We start from the raw sequence: 26,318 nt of genomic DNA on the forward strand, positions 1-26,318 counted from the left end.
AGCCAAAGGATCTGGCATCACATCCCTGCTCCCCTTTCAATGTATGGGCAGATGGGCAGGAACAAGAAAACAAAGAAAATCAGTGGGTAGCAGGGTAAACAGGTACCACAAAGAAGCAATGGCAGAAAGGTTTCTAACTACGACAGAACCTTCTCCCCCAGAACTTGGAAAAGAGCCCAAGAGTCTTGGATACCGTCTTCCCTGGATCTTGTTGCAACATGTTTGAAAGTTACTATTTTATTTTACAGTGGTACCTCGGGTTACATATGCTTCAGGTTACAGACTCTGCTAACCCAGAAATAGTGCTTCAGGTTAAGAACTTTGCTTCAGGATGAGAACAGAAATTGTGCTCCAGCAGCGCGGCAGCAGCAGAAGGCCCCATTAGCTAAAGTGGTGCTTCAGGTTAAGAACAGTTTCAGGTTAAGGATGGACCTCTGGAATGAATTAAGTACTTAACCCGAGGTACCACTGTATTTATATACTGCCCTTCGTCATAAGATCTCAGGGTGGTCCAGATAATAAAACACAGGATAAAAACAAACAAGTAAAGCAAAACAGCAAAACAATACCCCCTCCCCCGACAGACACATTTAAAAGGCTGTAGAATATTAACCAGCCAAAGGCCTGGTTTTCACCTGGTGCCTAAAAAGATGTAATGAAGGCACTAGGTGAACTTTCTGCCTTAAAGCATCCTGGATTACTTAAAACAGAAGGCTAAAACTCATACACCTGAGCTTCCCTTTTAAGCTGCAAAGAGATGCACTCTGCTGAGCTCACAAACATGAGGAAGGAAGGACAATATCTAGTAAACATATCCTCTTCTAGCATCTATACACATCCCTACACATGACCCTCCCCATCCACTCTGGAGGGTTCGGAGAACGCCCAGAACAACACAAGGGCAGGGGGGAGAGGAAAAGGTGAGATTGTCCTGTAACAAGCAGAAATGCTGATGCTGGTGGAATAATCGTATTAGTGAGACAGTGAATTCCACACAGTATGTGGGAACTGAGCCGAGTGAAACAGCACCATCACACAACTGGCAAAGAGCAAGGAGAGAGCCTCTCAGCGTGACGGGCACATAAACCAATGGTAACTCTCTGGTGTATGGGGTTGCCCAAGTGGTGCCCACCAGTATCTCCTACTGTACCCACAAAAGATCTCAGTATATATATATATTCTCTCACAAATCTACAGTGCACAAAGGTCTGTTCTCCCTGCTCTGGTCAGCCTCTCCTCCACTGAACATGCCACCTCAGCCCTGCCCACATTTTGTTGGCTGCGCCTCCTTCCATCTTGGCTGCTGATGTAGGTGCGTTTTCCTCACCAAGGTGTGGGCATGCCTGTAACTTTTTGGGTAGGTGGGGGTCCTGTCTCTTTTACTGCTCTTTTAGATGTGGCAGCAGTTTTATGTTATGCCATTTTGTGAAAGACGCCCACAGCGTTTTATCCAAAGTTCAAATGTGCCCACGGGCCTTTAAAGGTTGCCAACCCCCTGCCCTAAGAGGACTACCTGTTGCCTAGCCTCTCCTTCAAGAACCAGCCAGGCAGCCCCATTTCCATTTGGATGAATGCCAGGATCTGCTGGTTAATGTGCCAGCATCTCTCTCTATTGGTCCCACACTTATGTCAGCAACACTCGCTTGCTTTATCATCACACCAGCATTAGTTGCGAGTGGGTGGGAGCAATACAGTAAGTGTTGTTTGTGATACTTCCTAGGACGGTATCCAAAGAACAGAAGCACAACTGGCAACAGTAGTGACTTTCATTAAGCAGTTTTAGTCACAGAAACATGGGATTGCCAGACTTCATGTTCTAACTTTTATGTATGACAAAGCAAGAGGCCATTCTCCTCATCCTTCGGCTGCCCTTCTTCAGCTCCCTTGGCGTGAAGTTCTGGAAGGCACAGCAGCCCAAGGAGAGAAGGAGTGGCTTTTGTGGCTTTTGAGGTACCTGAGATATTAGAAATATTAGTCAAATCCTTTGAAATGAAAAAGCCCGTGATTACTTTTTATAGATATTTGCTATCAGTAAATCAATTTGATATGCAGATTTCAAGAAATGAGTGGAACAAAGAATTTGAGGTTCCTATATTACCTAGACAGTGGGGAGTGTTTCAGCTTCTGTACCAAAGGTGTCTATGGATCTTACACAACAAAAAATATTTAGAATTTATTGGACTCCATTACATTTATACAGAAAAGGACTGTCTAAAACAGCATGCTGTTGGAGATGGCAGCCAAGGCTACTGCCACCATGTCAATTCTGTCAGTACCTTCCAGAGCTCAGCTGTCTTCTATTCGGGACAGAAGATAAAGACTCAGATCCTGCAACATTTGGAAGAGTCTCCAGGACCCAGGCCTACTATACTACTACTACTAATAATAATAATAACAATACTACTACTACTACTACTACTACTAATAATAATAATAATAATAATAATATTTATACCCTGCCCATTTGGCTGGTTTCCCCAGCCACTCTGGGTGGCTTCCAACAAAAGATTTAAAATACCTTAAAATATCAGTCATTAAAAACTTCCATAAGCAGGCCTGCCTTCTAAATGTCAGATAGTTGTTGATTTCTTTTACATCTGATGGGAGGGGATTCCACAGGGCGGATGCCACTACCAAGAAGGCCCTCTGCCTTGTTCCCTGTCTGGTTCTCGCAGTGAGTGAACCACCAGAAGGCCCTCGGCACTGGACCTCAGTTGTCCAGGTTGAATAATGGGGGTGGATGGGGCTGGAGACACTCTTTCAGGTGGAGACGCTCCTACTACCATCACACCAGCTCCAGAGCATGGCAAATGCACAAGGCAGACTCTCTCTCCTCCACTCAGCCTTCCTTTCCATGGATATCTCCTCCTCCATGGGCTCCAGGAAGGTCACCTCCTCTTTCAGATTCCCCCTCTTGGGACTGGGCCACTGTCTTCTCCAGCTAAGATGTTGCCCAAGCTACAGGCACTTTGGACTCTTGCCAGCCTCACCAGCTGCAACCACCCACATGTGAAGACCATGGTGAATGACGTTCTGAAATAATTACACGTCTACCCAGTTTAATTATATATACCTGATTTTAAAACTGATGATTTTATCCATATTTTTATAATTTTATTAGGTCTGTTTGTTTCAAAGTCTATTTTCATTGCTATTTGAAAATAAGCATGTTATGCTATTTAACGTAAACGATATTTTGTTTTTACTAAGTGGCATATAATAATAGCAAAATTATATATATATATATATGTCAGGGAACTGACATCGGAGCCCAGAGTGGAGGTAGGGCTCTCCGACTGAAAAGACCCAACTTAAAAACTACCGTCCCATATCCTTATTAAATGTGGATTACAAAATCTTTGCTGATATTTTGGCTAAGAGACTGAAAAGAGTATTGATTGAAGAGATACATAAGGACCAAGCGGGCTTTCTGCCGGGAAGACACATATCGGATAACTTAAGGAATGTAATTGATATTTTGGAAAAGTTAGATGTGAACATAAATACTAAAGCTGTTCTGATATTTGTGGACGCGGAGAAAGCCTTTGACAACATTTCTTGGAGTTTTATGAAAAAGAACTTACAGGGTATGGGGGTAGGCCAAGGTTTTGAAAATGGTATAAGTGCAATATATTCTGAACAAAAGGCTAAATTAATTGTAAATAATGTAGTTACGGAGCAATTTAAGATTGAAAAAGGGACACGACAAGGGTGCCCAATTTCCCCTTTACTTTTTATATCGGTCCTGGAGGTTTTGCTGAATATGATTAGAAGGGACCGGTTGGTTAAAGGCATACAGGTCGGAGCCAAACAGTATAAATTGAGAGCATTTGCAGATGACCTAGTTTTGGCGTTACAGGAGCCAGAATCTAGTACCAAAAGAGTGTTAGAATTAATTCAAGAATTTGGTCAGGTGGCAGGATTTAAACTGAACAAGTCCAAAACTAAGGTTTTAGAGAAAAATTTGACATTGTTTGAAAAAGAGAAATTTCAGAATGAAACAGGTTTGACTGTGGTGAAGAAAGTGAAATATCTGGGGATCAATATGACATCTAAAAATGGGAACTTATTTAAAAATAACTATGAGAAATGCTGGTCAGAAGTGAAAAAAGATCTCGAAATATGGTCAAATTTGAAGCTTTCCTTGATGGGTCGAATAGCAGCTATAAAGATGAATGTATTGCCTAAAATGTTATTTTTGTTTCAAACATTACAAATTGTGGACAAGATGGATTGTTTTAAGAAGTGGCAGAAAGACATTTCTAAATTTGTCTGGCAGGGCAAGAAGCCCAGGATAAAATATAAGATTTTAACTGATGCAAAAGAAAGGGGTGGCTTTGCCCTGCCAGACTTCAGACTGTACTATGAATCAGCAGCATTCTGCTGGTTGAAAGACTGGCTGCTTCTTGAAAACACAGACATTTTGGATTTAGAAGGTTTTAACAACGTTTTTGGATGGCATGCATATTTGTGGTATGATAAGGCTAAAGCTCATAAAGCATTTAAAAATCACATTGTTAGGAGATCTTTGTTTAATGTTTGGATCAGATACAAGGATTTACTGGAAAATAAGACCCCAAGGTGGTTGTCACCAATGGAAGCGAAAGCCCAGAAAAAGCTCAATATGGAGGCCAAATGGCCAAAATATTGGGAAATTTTGGAACAAGAAGGAGATAGACTGAAATTGCAAAGCTTTGAGAAACTAAAAAATAAAGTGCGAGACTGGCTCCATTATTTTCAGATAATGGAGGCTTACAATTTGGACAAGAAAATTGGCTTCCAGGTGGAAAAATCTAAATTAGAAACAGAAGTGCTAGAACTTAAAACTAAGATTATGTCAAAAATGTATAACTTGCTGCTGAAATGGAATACACAGGATGAAACGGTTAAGTCAGCTATGATTAAATGGGCACAAGATGTTGGACACAACATTATGTTTGCTGACTGGGAACAGTTATGGACCACAGGTATGAAATTTACGGCATGTAATGCCTTAAGAGAGAATATTATGAAAATGATATACAGGTGGTACATGACACCAGTCAAGCTTGCAAAAATATATCATTTGCCCGATAATAAATGTTGGAAATGTAAGGAGGTTGAAGGTACATTCTTTCACCTTTGGTGGACGTGCCCAAAGATTAAGGCTTTCTGGGAAATGATTTATAATGAAATGAAAAAGGTATTTAAGTATACCTTCTTGAAAAAACCAGAGGCTTTTCTCTTGGGCATAGTCGGCCATTTAGTGCCAAAGAAGGACAGAACTTTTTTTATGTGTGCTACAACGGCAGCAAGAATACTTATAGCAAAGCACTGGAAGACTCAAGATCTACCCACTCTGGAAGAATGGCAGATGAAGTTGATTGACTGTATGGGATTGGCAGAAATGACCGGCAGAATCCGTGACCAGGGAGAAGAGTCGGCAGAAGAAGATTGGAAGAAATTTAAGGACTATTTACAGAAATACTACAAAATTAATGAACTCTGAAAAGATGCTGGATTGAACTTTTGTGGTCTCTAGCTGTTATGATAAAGATAACAGGGATTAAAATTGTTTAAGTCATAAAATTTAAAAAGTTGAGTGGAAAATAAGGTGTTAATTAAAAGGAATGTTAAGAGATTAGGATTTGCTGGATTAACAATTTGAACTAGAAAACAAGAAGGGGAGGTATGAGGAAGTCAAAGAAACATGTTACTGAAAAATTGTTATTGAAATTGATTTGTTTTCAATATTTTTCTTTTTCTTTTTCTTTTTGTGTTTGCATAAAATTGGAAAACTTAATAAATATTTATAAAAACAGAGTGGAGGTAGGGCTCTCCGATGATGCAGGAGAAGGGACCAGCAGGGAGAGGGAGAATACTTCCATTGGGGAAGGAAATCGGCGTGACACCAGGAAAGAAGGGGAGGAGGGAAGGTCTTCGGAGAGAGGGCTCCAAGACCCTTCCACAGGGTCCAGCGGGGAGAGCCCAGGACCTCCGCTGGCCACACCCACTCTGCGCAGGAGACTTCCGCGCAGGGAGGCTAGGAGGAGACTTGGCGTCAAACAGCTTTTATGTTGGAAGAAGTTTAGGGAACGCCCACTGACGGATTCTGCCAGTGACTGAGACAGTTGCCTTGTAAGGGCTGTCAAATCAGGGAAAGGTTTAGCTACCCCAACAGCTGGGAGCAGTTTGGAATTTACGCACAAGCAACCCCAATTCCCATTACTATATATATATATATATATATATATATATATATATATATATATATATAAAGTTCCTCACTAGGATACCTTTTTAAAACCCCCCTCCCTTCTCTGGTAGTCCTGTTAACAACAAGCAGTAAAGACACAGAGATTTTACCAACTGTGGTAGCACTTATCTGGTACACACAACCCAAAGATCCTGTGACAAACTGTATGTTGCCCAAACCACTGGTAGAATTGAATGGAGTATCCTGGAGGCCTGGCTGAAATCCTAAACAGATGGACTCATGTTGGGAAGTGAAGCTACACTGCAACATTTTATTGTAGGTCCCACTGGTTTCTTTGTAGTGCCCAAATCAGAAAATATAAGGCACCTGGGATTATACCTTGATAGAGATGACTGTGCAGTACATCTATGGTCCATAGCTTACTGGTATTAAGCTTATTTAAACCAGGAGTGGGGAACCTCCAGCCTGCTGGTCCACCTGGGTCCCCAAGGGGGTCCAACCCATGAGGCCATTTCGCCAAAACCTTGCCCACCTGTCAATCAGCTGTCATCACCCAATGGTGGTGATGTCAGCTGGCAGGAGGAGGAGGAGGAGGAGGGGTTCGGTGTTGGTCGGCACCCACAGAGGACTGGTGAGCCAAGTCAAAGCAGCAGGATTTTAACCTTCACCCTCACTCATCAGCTGATGAATGGCAGGTTAAATCCTGCTGAGAGTTCTGCAGAGAGCAGGATGGAACCTGAGGAGCAGAGAAACCAATCCTGTTGGTGCTTCTTCACTGCTTACCACCTGTCCCAACTCCTGTGTGTTAGCTCTGACAGGTGCACAGATTAAAAACACAGGTCAGCTAAGCAAATGATGACTTAGCATTACATGTGAATGCAGCCAGAGGTAATTTAGTCCTGAGGAAGACTATCTTTGAAATGCATTGGACCATTAAATCTGTGTTTAGTGCCTCCTTGAGACACCACTGTTGGTACTTATGCCTTCTCTCTGTTTCACTGTCAGGTTGAAATATAGCCCTGCCCCCCCCCCCTTGCAAAAAGAAGTTTTACCACAATCTAAACCAGTGGCTACATAACTGCTAATTTCGTAGGGTGCCCATATGATTTTTTTTCATTGCAGGTTTCCTATACAATGCACTTCTAGGGGGCTACATTTTAAGCAAAAAATGTGTTAAAGCTGAATTCCTGTAGGAGAGAAAATGTATACCACAAAATAAAACAGCATTTGTAACTGATATAGTCTGCAATTTAACATGTGCAACATTTTTCTATAATTTATACAGTTGGACAGAAAATGAAATAAAATTGAATGCAGAAAAACTCTGTAATTCCAACATTCCTCCTAAATTGTTTCCATGGTGACAGCAAAGTATTAGTAACAGCAAAGAAAGCTACCAAGAGCAGAACAATATTAAGCATAAAAGAATTTGCCACTATTGCAAACCATCAACAAAGATAACTATTTGGATGCAAGAAGGGCATAATTTCTTGAACAGAGAAAGTGGATTTTCTATGTTGGCATTTGCTTTGACTTCCTTGCAGGAGGAAATAAATAATTGTTTCTTTGCAAATGGCCCCATATTGGCTGTGGCTTTTACACAGGCACATTCCCCAAGCATGGAGAATTTCATGTGTTATACAGTTGTAATCCTTTCAAAATTAGTAGTAACTCGCCCATAAAAGTGCAAACTCCAGGAAAGTTTGCCACATAAACAATGTTAGTTATAAGGTGCCATTTGCTGCAAGAGACTAAAACGATACAAACTCCCTTGATAGGAGTGTTTTCCTTTTGTGCAAACAGACAATCATCTCAAGCAGCTATGCTTCATGCTCATTTAATGACCCTATTGACAGGCTAGAGATTTGTGTGATGAATTTATGGAGGCTCCCATTGTGTTTTTGTTATATACTTTAGATTAGAAACTCTCCCAGTCCTCTGTTCAGACAGGAACTGTTACTATCTAGTTTCTGTGTTCAAGTAATGTCCAGCAGTACTAAAATGTTAGTGAATGATGTGCTGCAAGAAGAAAAAGTTTCTTTTCCCATTTTCTATGTTTTGAAGAGCCATAAAAGTTAAAACAAGTGAAAGAGTAAATCAGGCCTATTCTAATGTGAAGTTTGGTGCACATTATGATTTGGGGCCCCTCCAATGTGTGGAAATTCTGAGACAGCTCATAATGACCTAAGTATCTTAAAGGTGACCTACAAAGAGAGAAAGGTTTTTTATGGCCTTTTTTTGGTGCTGACATTATTGAAAGAAGAAAAACATGCTGTAAAGTTTAGAAAACCCTAATAAGGCTTGGTCAGCAGACACAGCATTCTTTTGCTACAGAAGCCCTCAACTACTGTCGTAAGAAAGCAAGAACCTTACCGAATGAGACTGAAGCCCCCTTTGAACATACTGGGACTTACACATAGGCTTGGGCTGTAAAATAAATCTAATCCTGCATTGTGTTTTCGTTCAACCCCCTCGTTCAAGCTTTGTGCCCTTGAAAAATTCTCAGAAGCTACAGCTGCTTCAAAATGTCACCACCTGATTATTGACTGGAACAGGCTGCAAAGAGGCCAAATTCAAGAGAGCTGAATTTCATGATTTCTGAGTTCAATTCAGGGTGGTACCTGTATTTTAAAGTTCCAAATAGTCACCCTAACTCCAAACGATAGACGCCACCTGCACATAGTTTACACTGCTCTGTCTTGTGTCAGTCGTGTGAAGACCTGGCCACCAGCTAATGGGATGGCTGGCCATGTGCTGTGCAGACTGGATGCAGTGCTCCATCGCCCCCTCCCCACAAAGAAGGGTCTTGTTGAGAAGCAGAGTTCCATTTAGTTTACACACATTCGCGACAACTGGAGGCCCTCAGCCCAATTTGGTGTAGGGGGGGAAAGAGCGAGAGAGACCAAGTGGTGCGTCTCCTGCCCCCTCGGGTTCTGCATGTAGCCCGAACCAAGGGGCACGGAATGGAGATGACCCACACGCCAGAGCATTCCTCTCGGGGTGCCAAAATGTTGGCCTCACACAGCGCACCACCTTTTGCAAGACCCCCCAGCTCTGCCCCGCGGACCCCGGGGGGGGGGCGCGGGCCCGACAGGCGCAGCTCGGCTGCTTCTCCTCCTCCTCCTCCTTTGCTCGGCGGCGGCGAGAAGCCGGCCGGGGCGCCGGGCGAGCGGGAGGCGGCCTCGTCTGGCCGGGCGAAGATGGCGGCTGCCTGGCCGCGTCCCGCCCTCGGCCCAGCGGCGCCTCCTCCCGCCGGGCGCCGGGCAGGCGCAGAGGAAGCGGCCGGGCGCCCGTCCCGCCCTCGTCGTGGGAGCAGGCCGGCCCGGCAGCCGCGAGTCCGGGGCAGCAGGAGGAGGCGGAGCGGCGGCCTTGGCGAGGAGGCGGAGCAGCGCCCCTGAGGCGGCGGCGGCGGCGGCGAGGTCAGCGGGGAGGGCGAGGCGGCGCCGGGGCCGAGAGGGGAGGGCGGGCGGCGGGGTCTCCGCGGAGCCGGAAGAGCTGCTCCTCCTCCGGCGGCAACCAGCCTCCCTCGCCGCGGGCGGGACTCCAGCGCCCTCGGCAGCGCTGCCTTGCTCCGGAGCGCATTTCAGCTTCGGTCAGGTTCCATCCTCACTTTTGTGGGACAAGTTTCCACACGGAATCACAGAACTCTAGAATTGTAAAGTTGGAAGGGACCCCGAGGGTCATCTAGGCCAACCCCCTGCAAGGCAGGAATCGCAACAGGAAACGCCCCCATCCCATTCGAAACCACCCCAGATCCTGCGTAGCTTTGCAGATGTGCCAGCAGTTTCGTTGCTGCAGCACCTTCAGCAGCCAGCCGAGGGGAGCCAGGTGCCTGGCCCCTTGACCCAGACCCGCCTGGCTTGTGGGGTTGGGTCCAGAGTGGCCTGAATGCTTTGCTGTGTGAGGGTGATCCGTGCTGCCTTGAAAGAGGCCGTGATACAACCGCTTCTAAGGAAGCCAGCTCCAGGCCCTTTGGCTTGGAACATTGACCAGTTGGCAAGACCTCCTTTGGGGGAAGGTGGTGGAGAGAGCCATGTTGGACGGCCCAGATTATTTAGAGCCATTCCCGCCTGGGTTCAGTCGGGGCCACAGACCTGAGTCGCCCTTGTTGCCCTGATGGATGAGCTCTGCATAGAGCAGCGCACAGGGAGTGTGACCTTGCTCCTGCTTCTGGGTCTCTCATCAGCACTCAAGGAAGACCATCCACCATCCTGGACCCATGGACTGGGGACAGTGTATTAAAGCGGTTCCAATCCTACCTTCAGGTCCAGAGAGTAGCACCGGGAGAGTACCTCTTGGCCCCCGGGCAGCTATTTAATATATGCCAGTTGGGGTTTCAGGGCAATGTGCCACCAGTATGCTGTGGACACTCAGTTCTATTTCTCCATAACATCTGAATGTTACGGAGAGACCGCACAGTCTTGGGGTCATTTCCTGCCTGCCTCCCAGTGCCATCGCTGCCTCCCAGGGGAGCAAGTTCCATAGTTCACACTATGCTGTGTGAAGAACTTTCTTTTATCTGTCCTGAATTTTTCAGCTTTTGCTTCCTTCAGTATCCATGAGTCGTGTTATAAGAGAGAAAGGAAAACATTGCCACCCACTTTTGCTCAGGTCCTGCTTCCAAGCGTCCCACGGGGTCCCTGGGAGAACAGGAGGCTGGGCCAGACAGGCCTTTGGATTGATCTTGCAAGGCTGTCAACTGTTCCCTTTTCTTGCGAGGAATCCTATTTGGAATAAGGGAATTTCCCTTAAAAAAGGGGAAACGTTGACAGCCATGGGCTCTTACTATGTCTTATTTGATAAACTTCAAATGTGACTATATTTTTTCATGTGTAGTATATAAATTGCAGATGTTTTGTTTGGGTATGATGCGTTTGTCAGTATTAGGGCATAGGCTTTTGTGGGCTACGGTCTACTTCAACAGATGCATGAAGTGTGATCCTCAGTCAAAGTACATATACAGACAATTGTGAGTTAACCACAGACATTGAGGTCAGGGAAACGAGATGAAGAAAAAGTACAGACCTGATAATTACATAATTATTTGTGGTCATTACAGCTGGTAACAGAGACATCCTGTCATGGTAAGCCAAGCCCCCCCCCCAGGTGCTCTTTTTAAATTTGCATTCCTGATTATTGATGCTAATGGTATTGATGTGGTTATATGCACCCCACTTTTAATATGGCTTGTGCCTAAAAAAGGTTTTGGGTGAGTATACTGTTTCATTTCTAATTGGTGCATGTCTTCTTGCTTCCTGCTGAAATTCTGCAAATTTCACAAATGTTCTGGAGCAGGGGCATTTGACCTGCTTTTGTTGCACTATATTTAGTTATTACATTTATACCCCACCTTTTATGAAAGACACTTAAAGTGGCATTCATGGTTTTCCTCCCCACTCTTTCTATCCTCTCAACAAACCCAGTGGGGTAGACTAGACTAGGCCGAAAGATTTGAAACCTGGCCTCCTTCATCCCTGTCCAGCCCTCTAGCCACTGCAGCACACTGGCGCTCGTGATATAGGCAAGAGGGCCTCTCTGGACAGCCATCATGCTGGAAGCATTTGGGAAGCATTGTAGAACAGCTAATAAAGCAAAATGATGTTTGGGTGACCCGTTATAAACCCCCCACTAATGCACATGGAGAGGCATGAATAACAAGATGAAGAGGGGACATGAGAGCCACCTTCAAATATCTGAAGGGCTGTCCCATGGAAGTTGGAGCAAGCTTGTTTTCTCCTCTGGAGGGCAGGACTCAACCCAGTTCAAGTTACAAGAAAGGAGATTCCGACTAAACATCAAAGAGAACTTTCTGACAGTAAGAGTTGTTTGACAGTGGGAGATTGTGGACTTTCCTTCCTTGGAGGTTTTTAAGCAGGGGTTGGATGGCCATCTGTTGTGGATGCTTTAGCTGAGATTCCTGCATTGCAGGGGGTTGGAATGGACCTTGGGGTTCACTCTAGTGCTACAACTCTACGTCATTCAGGCAGTGACATGTTGCAGAATACCTGTGCAAAACCCCCGCCAGTCTGCAGGGCTGCCAAATTAACACGTGTAAACATCCACAGTGATGATTCAGTCCACAAAGAGTAGGGTAAAATCTCTTGGATGTGTCTGTAGTAGCAGTTCCTCTGCTTCAGTTTGGCCCAGACTCTGTGGCAGACTCTGCCCTCATGGCAGGACCTAATAATTCCCCCACAACATGAGAGGATATTGCACCTGCTCATCTTCCAGCATGACATAAGCCATAATCTACCAGCAATACCTTTCTGCATTCTATATAGGACAAACAGGCAGTCTCTGTGCAGAATAAAAAATGGACAGAGATCTGATATCAGTACTGGCAATACTGAAAAACAAATGAGGGACATTTTAACTTTGCAGGGCACTGTAACTGATCTTAAGGTGGCCATATTGGAATGGAATAATTTCAAAGGGAGGCTTACCTGAAGAGGCGTTCAATGCTATCCGTTCTGGGTTCATGGATTATTATCGCACTATATGTGTTAATTGGCTTGTCCTGCCAGGATGCCAGTGTTCCCAGCACTATTGTTCATTAACAACCAATTAATGACATCCGTACTTCTTTGCATTTCATTTCCCTCTGACCTCACGATTAGCAGTCCCTAGTACACGCCATGTGTGGGTATTTGCCAACTGATTATACCACTTCATGCAAATGCATAGGCTGCAAAAGCTAAATTCATAAGGCTTTGTTGTTACCACCATTCTGTGTGAAATGGGGAACATTTGGGAGGAATTTAGAAATTACATACTCTTACCCCAGCTCCTTCGATTTCACCCAGTAGTTTGTGTATATCTGGGACTACATTCAGTACATAAAATCCACACATTCTTTAAAAAAAAATCACACTGCATATGTGTAAAGCATTTGGCGTTCCAGAAGGAAACATTTGAGAATGTGTTAAGGCAAAACGTTGAAATATTAAGGGTGCATTGTTAATTTCAGAATGTTTCCAAGATTGAACTTACTAGATGGTTTGCAACTTAAAGTTAAATGGAACTGGTCAGTGAATGTAGTTGATGAGGTGTTTTATGGAATACCTTGTTTGGAATTCCTCCCAACCCCCACCCCACCCCCAAGAGGTTCTCTTGCTTCCTGTTTTGAGCATTCTTCTTAATGCCATAAGTCATAATAATATAGTACTTTTACAAAACATTTATAAACCTCCCCTTGGAATTTATTGCATACTTTTTTCAACAATGGTCCCGATTCACGTAATCAATCTTTGCATTTGCTGCACTTGTTTTTTGACGGGGTGATTTATTGGCCGGCTTTTAAGATTCTCTTACGTTTTTTCCCCTGTTGCTCAAAAGATTTTTCTAAGGGTTGCCAGCCTTGTTTCAGATCAGTGTCAGTGTCAGAAGCTTGAAGAATGACTTTTGTGGGCTTACTAAACACAGAGGAAGTGTCTGAAATGTGATTAGTCAATTAACTACATGTTAACATGGAGCAGTGTGCAATTTAATAAACGTATATGTTTTAGCAATTATATTTGCATAATAATCTTAGGCACGGTTGAAAGTTAGGGGCTAATGACATTTCTGCATGAGCTCCTAAAGCAATAAGACATGCTAGACACTGCATTCCCTGTGATTATATGCACCCCAAGGGCAACATTAAGGCACGAGGCCAAACCCAAGAAGTGTGATAATCCCCCAGAAATTAATTGAGTGGAATGTTGGAGGCTATTGAGAAACGTAATGCACACAGAGGGGTGGGGAGGAAACTAGTCAGACCTCTGCTTCCACTTGTGCTCTCTTCTGCTGGCAAGAGGGTGATGGCCTCAGGCAGCAATCTGTTCAGTGTGAATTACAGAATTGTAGAGTTGGAAGGGACCCCATCCAGTCCATCTAGGGACTCCTGGAAGGGACTCCATCTAGTCCAAACCCTACAATGCAGGAATCTCAGCTAAAGAATCCATTGACCTCTGCTTAAAAGCCTCCAAGGAAGGAGAGTCCACCACCTTCCGAGGGAGACCGTTCCTGGTCAAGCAGTTATCACCCTCAGAAAGCTGTTCTTAACCTTTAGTCTGAATCTCCTTTCTTGTAACCTGAAGCCATTGGTTCAAGTCCTACCTTCCAGAGCAGGTGAAAACAAGCTTGCTCCATCTTCCATCTGGCAGCCCTCAAGATATTTGAAGATGCATGGCTTATTCCCTCTCAGTCCCAAGATATGTTTTCGGGCGAAATATACCCAACTCCCTCAACTGTTCCTCAGAAGCTTAATTGTTTTGGAGTGACATATTCCACCAAATGATCATGAAAACACCACAGTTCATTTGGTTATGATCATAGCAGCATAATTCTAGGTTGAGAATTGGACTAGTCAAAAAAGATTTGGGCCAAATATTGTCACAAAATGGTCAAGTATTTTAAAAACAATAACCTTTTGAGAGCAACAGAATATTACCAACATAATTGATGCTTGTGCTACTTATGACAGTAAATTATTTTGCTCCCCCCCCCAAGGAACTTAGCATAATACACATCAGCCTTTCTCCACCTTGGGGGTCCCCAAATGTTGTTTGACTACAACTCCCATCATCCCTTGCTAGCAGGACTGGTGGTTGGGGATGATGGGAGTTGTAGTCCAGCCACATTTTATATTAATCTACTCATGGAGTTGTTCCGAGGCTGACACTATGCGACTGGCCCAATGTTGCCATTGAGCCTTATGGTCAGGTGAGAATTCGAACCTAGGCCTGTCTTCCTGGTCCTAGTCTGGCCTGCTGCCTGCTAGACTTTTGCCTCTGTTTGGAGAGGTCTAAAATTATAGTACTTTGCTCCACTGCTTGTTTTGCCCCAATTGCTGCAGAGCTAGGAGATAACTAGCACTAAGGTAATGACACCATAATGACACACAGAAGTATTCATTAAATGTTTGACTGGGGTCAAATAAGAGTTGACAATATTTGACTTGCTTTCCAAGCCTAAATAATTTTCTTCAGTTTAAGCAAGGGATTATTCTGTCCTCTACTCCTTGCTTGCATATACTTCATAGCCCCTGCCTTACTTGCCAGATCCTTTTGTTTCTCTTTCCACCTCCTAGACAAAATTGTCAGCAAGGCAAATCAGGGATTTATTTGACCTTCCATTCTTAGCAGAATTATATGAATTCTAAACTACCGTAATTTTCCGTCTATTAGATGCCCCCATGTATAAGACCCCTCCTATTTTGGGGGACTCCGTTTTAAGAAAATGAGGGGAGATTGCCCAAAGTTGTTGAGCCTCTCCCCCCCCCAGCTGCGGGCAGGAAACACTCCCTAGATCATTTCCCGCACGCAGGTAGAGGGAGTGTTTCCCTCGTGCAGCAGTATCGGGGGAAGCTGCGTGCCGCCAGCCAGCGCCGCCAGATCACTCCCTGCGCACAGCAGCACCTCCCCACCCCGCCACTATCCTTGTATTGGACGACCCCAGTTTTTTGACATGATTTTTCTGACAAAAAACCTCGTCCACTGCACGGAAAAATACGGTAATTCTAATATCAGGGTTACTGAAGTCTCTCATGACTACTATATCTCTCCCCTTGGAAAGTTTGGTCACATGATCTAGGAGGGAATTACCCAGGTCTTCTGCCTGGCTTGGCACTCTAGCACACCACCACACAGTGATTATTTATTTTTACACAAATGCTCTCAATGATCTTCCATGTTCAGTTTCATAGATTTTCAGGTTTGTCACTGGAGGCCCAAGTTGTCTCGGTGTCTAGGAGTGCCAGAGTGCCTTTCACTAACTTCCACCCGTATGACAGCTGTAACTGTTAAAACGTCTGCAAATCACAACTTTCTGTGCTGCTCTTGAACTTTCTCAGTAATTACTGTTCTTCTGTGAATTCAATTTAGTCAACTTACAAGCCCAAACAACATTATTTAGTTTTTCAGGCATGTTGTTAACTTACTATGAATGCCCTCATATCTACTGACCTTGTAATATAATGCTTCTCTATATTGAGCCACAAATGCAATTTGTGTGGTTTGCAAAGATGACTTGATTTGGAGTGCAGTTATGTTTAGATAGGTGCTGAATGGCACAGGTTCTGATCAGTAGAATTAATTTTGTTGGACAGTCCGAGGATGGAATTCATTGGACAACCTGAAATGGTTCACTGTGGCCATGGCTAAGCAACTCTCAAGCACTTGGAAGATGTAGGTATTACTGGTACCTGAGAACTGGGAATATTTATTCAACCCTGCATTGTACTATCACCTTAGGTTTCCAAGGGCATCTAGGCATGTAGAATACTTTTCCTGGAGTTACTGTTAGTGAGATCTGATTTGTGTTGTGAGTACAGAAAACAGTGTTCTCTTGCTAGAATGATAGAGAATCTTATATTCTTAGAGAGAGCTTCACCATGAGACTCCAGATTAGCTGTGCTGATACAATTCAGTATGTTCACAAATGTGTCAACATGATTTCAGAAGTTCAAGTAGATGTTGATGTGATTTTGATTGCTTCTGCAGTCAAATTATGCTGATTCTGCTGTTTTAGTGAAGTATCCAATAAAGTTTAAAAAGCCCATAAGATTCTTGGGCAAGCATAAGAAATGACATAATTTGACATATTGCCATTTTTCACTGCTAGGCTTTCACTACTTATCCGTACCCCAGCCAGCCACAAATATTCTTCTCCTGCTGCTCCTTTTTAAGTTATTTGTGTCACAATGAGCTGCCTCAGAATTTCTACATACAAAGCATAATTCACCTTAGAATCATAGAATCATAGAGTTGGAAGAGACCACAAGGGCCATCGAGTCCAACCCCCTGCCAAGCAGGAAACACTATCAGAGCACTCCTGACATATGGTTGTCAAGCCTCTGCTTAAAGACCTCCAAAGAAGGAGACTCCACCACACTCCTTGGCAGCAAATTCCACTGTCGAACAGCTCTTACTGTCAGGAAGTTCTTCCTAATGTTTAGGTGGAATCTTCTTTCTTGTACAGTGGTGCCTCGCAAGACGAAAATAATCCGTTCCGCGAGTCTCTTCGTCTAGCGGTTTCTTCGTCTTGCGAAGCAACCCTATTAGCGGCTTAACGGATTAGCGCTATTAGCGGTTTAGCGGCTTAGCGGCTATTAAAGGCTTAGCGGCTTAGCGGCTAAAAGGCTATTAGCGGCTTAGCGGCTTAGAAAAAGGGGGGGGGAAGCGAAAAAAATCGCAAGACTCGCAAGACATTTTCGTCTTGCGAAGCAAGCCCATAGGGAAATTCGTCTTGCGAAGCGCATCGAAAAACGGAAAACCCTTTCGTCTAGCGGGTTTTTCATCTTGCGAGGCATTCGTCTTGCGGGGCACCACTGTAGTTTGGATCCATTGCTCCGTGTCCGCTTCTCTGGAGCAGCAGAATGTCCTTGTTTACCTCTATTTTTTTCTGTAAAGTTATTACAATATTACATCTCTACCCCTAGCACGGCTTTCCTAATGTTGGCTGCAACATCAGGGCAGTAGCTTGCAATCTGTGGAACCATGATATCATGCACAGTACCAGAAATGATTCTGCAGAAGCCTGTGCATATGTTTTATTTACACACACACACACACACACACACACCTATATTCTATTTATAAAAGTATTTCTATACTCCTATAACATAAAATATAAGGGTGGTATACAACAATAAAACACTATTAAAACAATGCAGGTAATCATTAAAGTGACCGGCTAATCAGTTTCAACAACTGCAAAGGCCTGCTGGCATTTAAAAAACCCACTCTTCCAGAGATGCCGCTGGAAATAAAAAAGCAAGAATGCCTTGCCCAGTCTCTGCTGGAACAGTCTGTCTCAGCTTGGGACCTTGACACTAAATGCCCAACTTCCAATGGAGGCCAGTTGAACTTCTGTAGTGCAGGGGACAGCTAACAGCAGCACACCTCTAATACCTGCTCTGAGGGCTCAGGGGGTCTTTAAAGTAACCAGGTTGTTCCGGGCTTTGTGTGTCAACGCAGGAGCCTTGAACTTGGGCAGCTGGGGCAGATTTCTGAGCAGAGGTGTCCCATGCTGCCAGCCACCCTGCGGCAGCTTACGCCTGCCAGGCCCAAGGACAGAGAGCACACGGTACTCATCCGGCCGTGAGGCTACCGATGCAAATATTACAGTGGCAGAGTGTTGCTGCTTCTTGAGTCGTGGGTTTGGACTACTGGAGGCATGAACTTTCTGCAGTTTAGTGTACTAGGCTATTCTCTTGCCACACGCCTTGGCTTCTTGGAAGACATGGGAGCTGCGGAAGAGCCTGACGCTTTGCTAAGCTCGCATTCATTTCAGTGAGACCTTTGCAAGAAAATGGCTCAGAGGGCTGTCTGTCCTTGATGGCACACCCAGTCTGCAAATTGAGCTGGTCACCTCACATGAGTTCCTACACTTGAAGCGCTGGCCATTAATTATGCTGTTCCTGCCAAAATAACAATATCAAATATAATGGCTTGGATCCAGACCTGCTCTTGTACACGTGGAATAACTTTTCTAACTTTTGCCTCTTTCCCCTCCCTCCGTAGCCCAGCCTGTATCACATCTCATACTATTCTGGAGGGGCTACATTTGGGAGGAGACCTCATGTGTACAAAACTTCCTTCCATAGATAGGCATTCTATAGTGGACACCAGGGAAAATGACTTGTTTTGCAGTGTTTTCTTAATGGAGAAAACTATTTGCAAATAGTAAAAATCCTGCTTCTTCCTTATAATGAGTGAGTGACAATAGGTTGTAAAGAAGGATGAGAATCAAAATTTATGAACTTAAAGGCTCTGCAATGTATCCAGGGTCATGAATTCCTTATGGCACTTCTTAAATAGAAAAGCAAGTAAGATTTGTTGGTTTTGCTTATATAATAGTAGAGTATTAATCGCCCTCCCTTGCAAGTCTTGAAGAATAGAAACACAAGGAGCAGCAAAATAGGAATCTCTCGACAACATTCTGTTTTATTGTAATGAGAAAATAACGGTATTTCCTGTGGTTCCTGTACACATTGTGATGGTTTGTAAGGGAACTTGAGTTGATTCACACATACATCTATGTCACATATTGATTTAATTCAGATATGGCATCAAGCCATGTTTTGATGCTCTTAACTATCATAACATCCATGTTGACAAAGCATGACTTCTGACCATCTAGCTAACTAAAATAAGAGAATGTGGGTTGAAGCATATTTTTGAAACTATGGTTTGCACAAGCTAGTTTGATGAGCTATGGTGATAGTCTCTGCTCCATCTTCATAAGCTGCTGTGTCCTAGAGAGCAGTGATGAGGAGATGGAAGCCCAAAGCAGTTCTCTCCCTGGTAGTTCCCTAAGCACCCCTTCCTCACCACTGGTCCTGCTCTGGCTGGTGGTTCCCTGTAATCAAAGACCCACAATGCACCTGGGTTAAAAAGCATATATCAGTATACAGAGGTTACAGTGGCAGTAATTAAAAAACCTGATCTCTATCTGAAAACTTTTATCTATTTCATTAAGCCCGTAGCCTTGTTTTCTCAGTCTCCAAATGCATCTCAGTCCTCCAGCTACTCTTTCACAATCAAACTTGAAGCAGGTACAGAGCAGATTACTTCTGTTTTTGAATTTGTTGTTGTTTTCATGTCCCAGCTCTCTTCATGGGTTATGAAACTCCAAGGCACGCTGGTCAAGATCATGTCTGTGAAGCATTGACCAGGAGTGCAACCTTTGGTTGTAGCTCATGTCTGCCTATAGGTTTTTTGCACCTCTGTGGAAAACAGCTTCAGCTGCTGTTTTCATTGTTCCAGAATGCCTGCTTTTGGGCAGCTGAAGGCAAAACGTGCTCATTTCAATCTGGGAAATGGCATTGCGAAAACTTGCCTATGCCAGACACAAGGGGTTTCTATCCAGTGAAGTCATCTGGTTAGAACAAGGACTTCCACTTGTGCATCAGGACTTCCTCTCTTCTCATGCACCCCTTGCCCACACCCCCAAAATATGATATGGGGTTTCCCCCACCTATCTGGAGAAGATTGGGGTTGCGGGAAGAAAGATCTGCTGTAGAGGCAAAAGTCCTTGTGCTAACAGAACAGCTTGGTTGGATACAACTCAAGAAGTGTGTTGCTGAGGAAGGCAGATAATCAGCAGGGTCAGACCTTTACCTAAATTATTCTGGCAAAAAGAGGGAGGAAGATGGGTTATAGCCAGTGCTTTTTTTCTGGGGGTACTCAATGGTATGCAGCACCAGACCTTCCGCCCCAAATGTCAAAAGTGTGGCACTTGCTGTAACAATTTTATGGTGAGTATCTGTGCCTTTTTTCTTTTTAAAAAAGCACTGGTTATAGCTGTATAAGAAACTATCATTGCTATGGATTTTCTCACCTACCCATCACCTTGAATAGTAGACTTCCTTGCCATACCACAAATAGTAGTGTACTAATCTGTGCAGTTCGAAAGCAGGTCAAAGTGCAAGTATATAAATAGGTACCGCTCCAGCAGGAAGGTAAACGGCGTTTCTGTGTCTGCTCTGGTTCGCCAGAAGCGGCTTAGTCCTGCTGGCCACATGACTTGGAAGCTGTACGCCGGCTCCCTCGGCCAGTAAAGCGAGATGAGTGCCGCAACCCCAGAGTCGGTCATGACTGGACTTAACGGTCAGGGGTCCTTTACCATTTTTTAAATTATTATTCAGCTGAAGTTTCTGAGTAGATTTGAGGTTGAGTGCAAAAGGTACATAGCTGAGTTATTCAGAGAAGCTATGAACTATGCCGAGCAGGGCTGCTCCTAACAGAATATTAAAAACACGATAAAACATCAAACATTACAAAATGTAAGACATACCTATTGTGGCAAGTGTTAATGGTAAGGCTCAATGGGGCAATGGCATTTTATTGCCCCATAATAAAGTGCCTGGCGTGCTCCGGTCCATGGGGTCACGAAGAGTCGGACACGACTAAACGACTAAACAACAACAACAGGAGCAGCCCAGGAGTACTACTACTATTATTACTATCACCACTACAGTCATACCTTGGGTTGAAGTAGCTTTGGGTTGAGCTTTTTCAGGTTGTGCTCTGCGGCAACCCGGAAGTAACGGAAGACGTTACTTCCGGGTTTCACCGCATGTGCTTCGCTCAAAATGACGTCACGCACATGCACGGAAGCGCCAAATTGTGACCCACGCAAGTGAAGACGTGCAGACGCAGGTTGCGTTCGCTTCAGGATGCGAATGGGGCTCCGGAACGGATCCTGTTCGCATCCAGATGTACCACTGTACTACTATTTGTATTTTGGAAAAGGTGGAATCCGCCACTTGGTATAATGAGTGTAAGTGCTGAACGTCAAGGAGTTTAGTAAGGAATCGTTCTTTCCTAGGATGCGCTTTATTACTATCCTATGTTTTGCTTCACGTTACTTCCAGATTAATGGGAGAGAGCTCGTATAAGTTGAAGATATCCTCTGCTTTGAACAGCAGCATTATTGCCTGCTTACAAGCGGGTAAATAACCCAGAGGGTCTCTGCCAAGGTTTCTTCCATCTTAAACACTGATCCTTTCACATTTCTTTACTATAAATAACATCTTTGAAAATGGTTGGCATTGGTAATACTTACGTCTCCTAATGTATATGCATTCACATGATCACTTAAGGAGATTTTTTTCCATCTGTAATGCCACCATGGAGGCAGATAGAATGTGGAAGTGGTTAACCACTAGAATGGGCCCACTGCCTTCGCTGTGTGATGCTAAGGAACCTCACTTTCTTGAGTAACACTAAATAAGATTCAGTACCGCTCACCCTGATATATGCTGACCTGGGCTGGAGTGGAAGCTGCTCAGCATTCAGTGTGCAAAATAACAGATTACAGAGAAAGTATGATAGCTTTCATACAGATGACTATAAATGAAAGCTTTTTTAAATTAAATGTTATGTTCTTCATTTCATTTTAAATTATTTTTATGCATTCCAGACTTTCCTTCAGAAGAAAGGAATTTGGCAAATATTACGTAGATTTAGCTAGAACCTCATAATTACTAGTTTTAAATAGTGTTAATCAAATATTATCATCTTCTTATGGGGGTTCATGTATAAACTACAGCATGTTGAAATAATCTGCATCTCCATCTGAACATCTGAATTCATTTTGTAGAATATGGCATGCAGCTGCATTTAAATTCAAAGCAAAAACAACTGCAGTACATTGACCTACTGAATATTACAGTAGGTTTTGAATTTCATGTTAGTTGGATTTATTGGAGAAAATTGATTTGAGTGCTTCTGCTTTTGGCTGAGATTTTTTTAATGTCCGGAAGAAAGGAAATGGGACATGCATATGATCAGACTTTGATGTGTAAAGAAGTTAATTATCTAAGCCATCTAACAGATTTTGCTGGGGAAGTAATTATTTTAAACGGTACAGGGTGGTCTAATGAGGTGCAGGGTTCATCTAAATAAAATGTTCTACACCTACTTAGCTTATAAGCGTAATAACGTGGCCATAGAAAAAACGTTGCTAGCTGGTAGCAGTTGGAGCGTTCAGCATTCTTTCTTTCTTTTTGTTCATCATCATTATGTGCACATGTATAGAGAGGTGACTCGCTGGGTTTCACACGCCTGCTTAAAAGTATTTACATGACCTGAAGTTAAGAGGCCAGAGGGAGTGGGCACCAAAAGGTTGCCCACTCAGGCCAGGGCAGCTTGCCAGCTTGGGGCAGAGGGAGACGTGGGGAGAATGGGTCAGTTGCCTTCGCCTTGAGCTTGTGACTGAGGGAAGTCTCTGCTGTAGAGAAATTCCTTCTCCTCCATAGTTCTTTCCAGTCTATTGGAACTCGCAGTTTCTTTCCCTCTTAGCTTTTGAGGATTTCTGTAAAAGGGGCAGAAAGGAGGGCAGGCAGCTGCCGAAGCAAATAGGGTTTTGATCGCTCAGGTTTTAGACTGAAAGCAGTGTCTTTTCTGCAGTCGGCCTGAGGCTGTGGAAGGATCTGCCCCCCACTGTTTTGCTGATTTTTGGAGAGGATGCAAAACCTACCTCTTCCGAGAAGCCTGTTTCTGTTGACATGCCCTGTGTCCCTGGGTTGCTGCTGCCAATGATTTTTAAAATTGCTTTTAATTTATTTGGTTTCTTCTTCAAAGTTTATTTGAGTCACAGGGTACATTTGTTTTCACCATCTTCTATGAATAATTTTGCCCTCCCAGAGTTAAATGAGGGCACTGTGGGTAAAGAGATTCAGACACTGGCCCAATGGCCATGTTCTACCTCCACTGCCTTTCACAAGGGGTGGGCGGGGGGGGGGGGAGTACTGTTGTGCCCAGGTTCTAGCTCTGGTTTCCCACAGTCATCTGGTTGGCCATTGTGGGACCAGGATGCTTCCCATTCCCTTTGTTGTTTGAAAAGTATTCCAAATACACCGATAATAACAGCACAGGGCCTAAAGCTCAATCTCATCTTTGAATTGTGTAGCTCAATCCTATGCATGTGTACTCAGAAATAAGTTTCAGTGGGTTCAGTCTCAGATGAGCCTGCATAGCGCAGCAGCCAAACTTTTCCCATGAGCAGGAAACCTGTGATTCCCCACCGGCCACGTCTGCTCTTATTGCTGTTTAGACTTCTGAAGTTCAGCACAAAGAATTGATTTATGAGAGATGTGGGTGTAGGGATGTGAATCAAGAGGATGAGAGTCAATAAAAGACCATTAAAATTATCTGGAGGAAGAGACAAGTATTACACCACACCATGAACAAATTGCTGTCACTCAAATACAGGTTATTCTTTTAATAATTGCTTTTGCTAGTTGCCTAGTCTGAAAATTAATTGCATTTTGGTTCCCCTTCCTTTGTGTTGTCATCTTTAAATTGTATTCTCCTTAAAAATGAAATATTAATAAGACAGTTTGGATTAGCATACAAATACTGTAACCCCTGCCTTTTAGCCTCATCTGCCATAGCTTAAAAAACAACACCACATACTAAAATGCCATGCTATCTCTAATACACTGTTGACAGAAATACGGGACAGCGTCTAAGAACATGGCAATCCATCTATGCTCTCCAGTTTCTGGGAACTCAAACTACAGAATTAGTATTCGAAATTACAGAAAATGACTTTATTCAAACCCAAGCTGCCTTCATCATATTGAAAAATCACAGATTGGGAATCACTTGTTCTGTACTGCCAGGCAATGGCAGAAGAGTAGGATCGTGTGATGAAGGAATTTCCTTCTGTGGGCAAAAGGACACTAGAATATTGCCCAGAAATCCCCGTGACCACACATGTGCACACCACTGCATATGAATAATTGTACCTACGTACAGATTAGCAACCAGTGTACACTGTAGGTAGACTGTACACATGTTGAATGCTACATGTGATGCACACGTATGCAGGCCCGTGCAGAGCTTGTCCAATGCCCATGGTGGGAGTCTTGTTAGAATAACATAGTAACTCTAACCCCAAAGCAGCCGGTCCCTGGCAGGCCCCCCCAGCAGGGCTTTGCCCTCCGAGGCCTGGGGCAAGTGTACCCAGCTGCCACCCACTGCATGGGCCTGCATACCAGTGGCGGAGCGTGTGCTACTGCCACGCAGGACGGACATGGGGTGCCGAGGGAGCCTGCTGTGGCCGTACTGGCCCAGCCCTTGCTGCTGCTTCAAGTCAGTCCAAGTTTCCTAGAAGGCCTTTAGAGGAAAGATGGGGCCTAGTGGATGAAGAATCAGCTTGCTTGCTTGCTTTCTTAAGGTGCTTGCATGTGCCTGAGAGTTTGGAACTTTGCTGAAAACTGGACTTACATAGAAAACTGAAATGTCATTTCAAAAGGTCAGCTGAGATATGACAATATTTTATATCACGTTTCCCACCAATATGTTGTGGAATATAGTTTCACTTCAAGACCTGGTCTGTCACTTCCTGTTCATCTTTGCTTTGGGGCAAAAGAAATATATATTAATATAAAATCTCCTGTGTGATCAAGGAGAAAAATTGACTTGTCCAGTATTCAGAGCAATACGTTTAAAATAAGACTTGTGGATAATTATGGCGTGAAATACAGCACTAGTTAACCATAGTAACAAAAAACTTGTATAAATTTTGTGCTTTAGGAAATGTGTATAGGTGAAAGGTAAAACTATAATAGGCAAATCTAAGAGTGCTGACTGAGGGCAAATGATGCTAACATCTGCTTTTCATTCTTTAAAGCCACTGTTGCTAATAATAATGTAAGAAATGAGTAGACCATGGATAAATGAAGGCTTACCAGATTTTTGCAAGTCAGAAAGATTAGTGGAGGGGAACCAGCAACAATTCTGTGGGTACTATCATTTTAAAATGTTATCTGATGACAGGAATCAAAGACCAAAGCATTTGTATGAGTTGGTAGTACATTAGTTGACAATTCTCCCGATTCCCGTTAGAAGTATGTTATATAAAAAATAATTTGGGTTTTCAGTCTAATAATTAGTTTTGTTCAGAATATGGTGTGTTGCTCATAATGCTTATAGTGTTTGTTGGCAGCATATGAATATTACTTGTGTAGTATCTGTGGTTCTGTCTGACAGCAAGAGCCGTTCCACCGTGGAACAGGCTCCCTCTCCTTCCCACTGGCGGAGGAAGAGACGTGCGGGGGGAGCGCAACGCCCTGGCAGCGTGATCCTGGCGGGGTGCCATCGTGGCTGTCCCCCTGCCCCTGCTGGGTGCCACGCCCCTACACGCAGCACACCATGCCCCTACGGGCGGCGCGCTATGCCCCCGGGATGCGTGCCAGCCCCGCCCCCTCCTCCTCTCCGCCCCCCGGTGCCGGAGCATGAAGCTCCACCACTGCTCCTTCCTTGGAGGTTTCTGAGCAGATGTTAGATGACCATCTGTCGTGGATGATTTAGTTGAGATTCCTGCACCTAGGTGAGACTAGAAGACTCTCAGGGTCCCTTCCGACTCTACAGTTCTATGATTCCATGATAGTATTCATAACTGTGGCCTTCCCTGCCACCTGTAAAGCTTAGAGCACATTACCCAAATATGTCACCAAAAGTAAGACTTATATGACAGTAGCCATGATAATCTAGTAGAAATGTTAAAAGACTAGCTTTGACCTTTCCTTTTAGATTACGCCAGTTGATGCCAAGAACCGCTTCACGTTGGCTCATTTTTTCTAGGCTTTTGTTTCATTAAGGATCTTTGTAGATGACTGTGTTTTTCC

The 26,318-nt window shown here is 44.0% G+C and overlaps 2 protein-coding genes across 16 annotated transcripts in view; one reads left to right on the top strand and one right to left on the bottom strand.

The window, feature by feature from the left end:
• The window catches only part of RUNX2 (RUNX family transcription factor 2), a gene marked incomplete at its 5' end in the record, with an annotated part of 237,289 nt that overhangs the window by 171,878 nt on the left and 39,093 nt on the right, over nt 1–26,318 (bottom strand). The gene's annotated exons all lie outside the window — the stretch shown is intronic.
• The window catches only part of SUPT3H (SPT3 homolog, SAGA and STAGA complex component), a 240,575-nt gene continuing 223,727 nt past the window's right edge, over nt 9,471–26,318 (top strand). For 3 of the 7 annotated variants that reach the window (XM_083606694.1, XM_083606699.1, XM_083606700.1), the window contains exon 1: nt 9,682–11,280. In XM_083606694.1, the coding sequence (XP_083462820.1) occupies nt 11,278–11,280 (3 nt within the window). In that variant the 5' untranslated portion in view covers nt 9,682–11,277. Of the gene's footprint in view, nt 9,616–9,651; nt 11,281–26,318 lie in introns of those variants that run through there. The other 4 variants (XM_083606697.1, XM_083606695.1, XM_083606696.1 and 1 more) reach the window with 4 other exon arrangements.

The sequence above is a fragment of the Podarcis filfolensis genome, assembly GCF_964270895.1.
Source record: "Podarcis filfolensis genome assembly, chromosome: 3".
NCBI lineage: Eukaryota > Metazoa > Chordata > Lepidosauria > Squamata > Lacertidae > Podarcis > Podarcis filfolensis.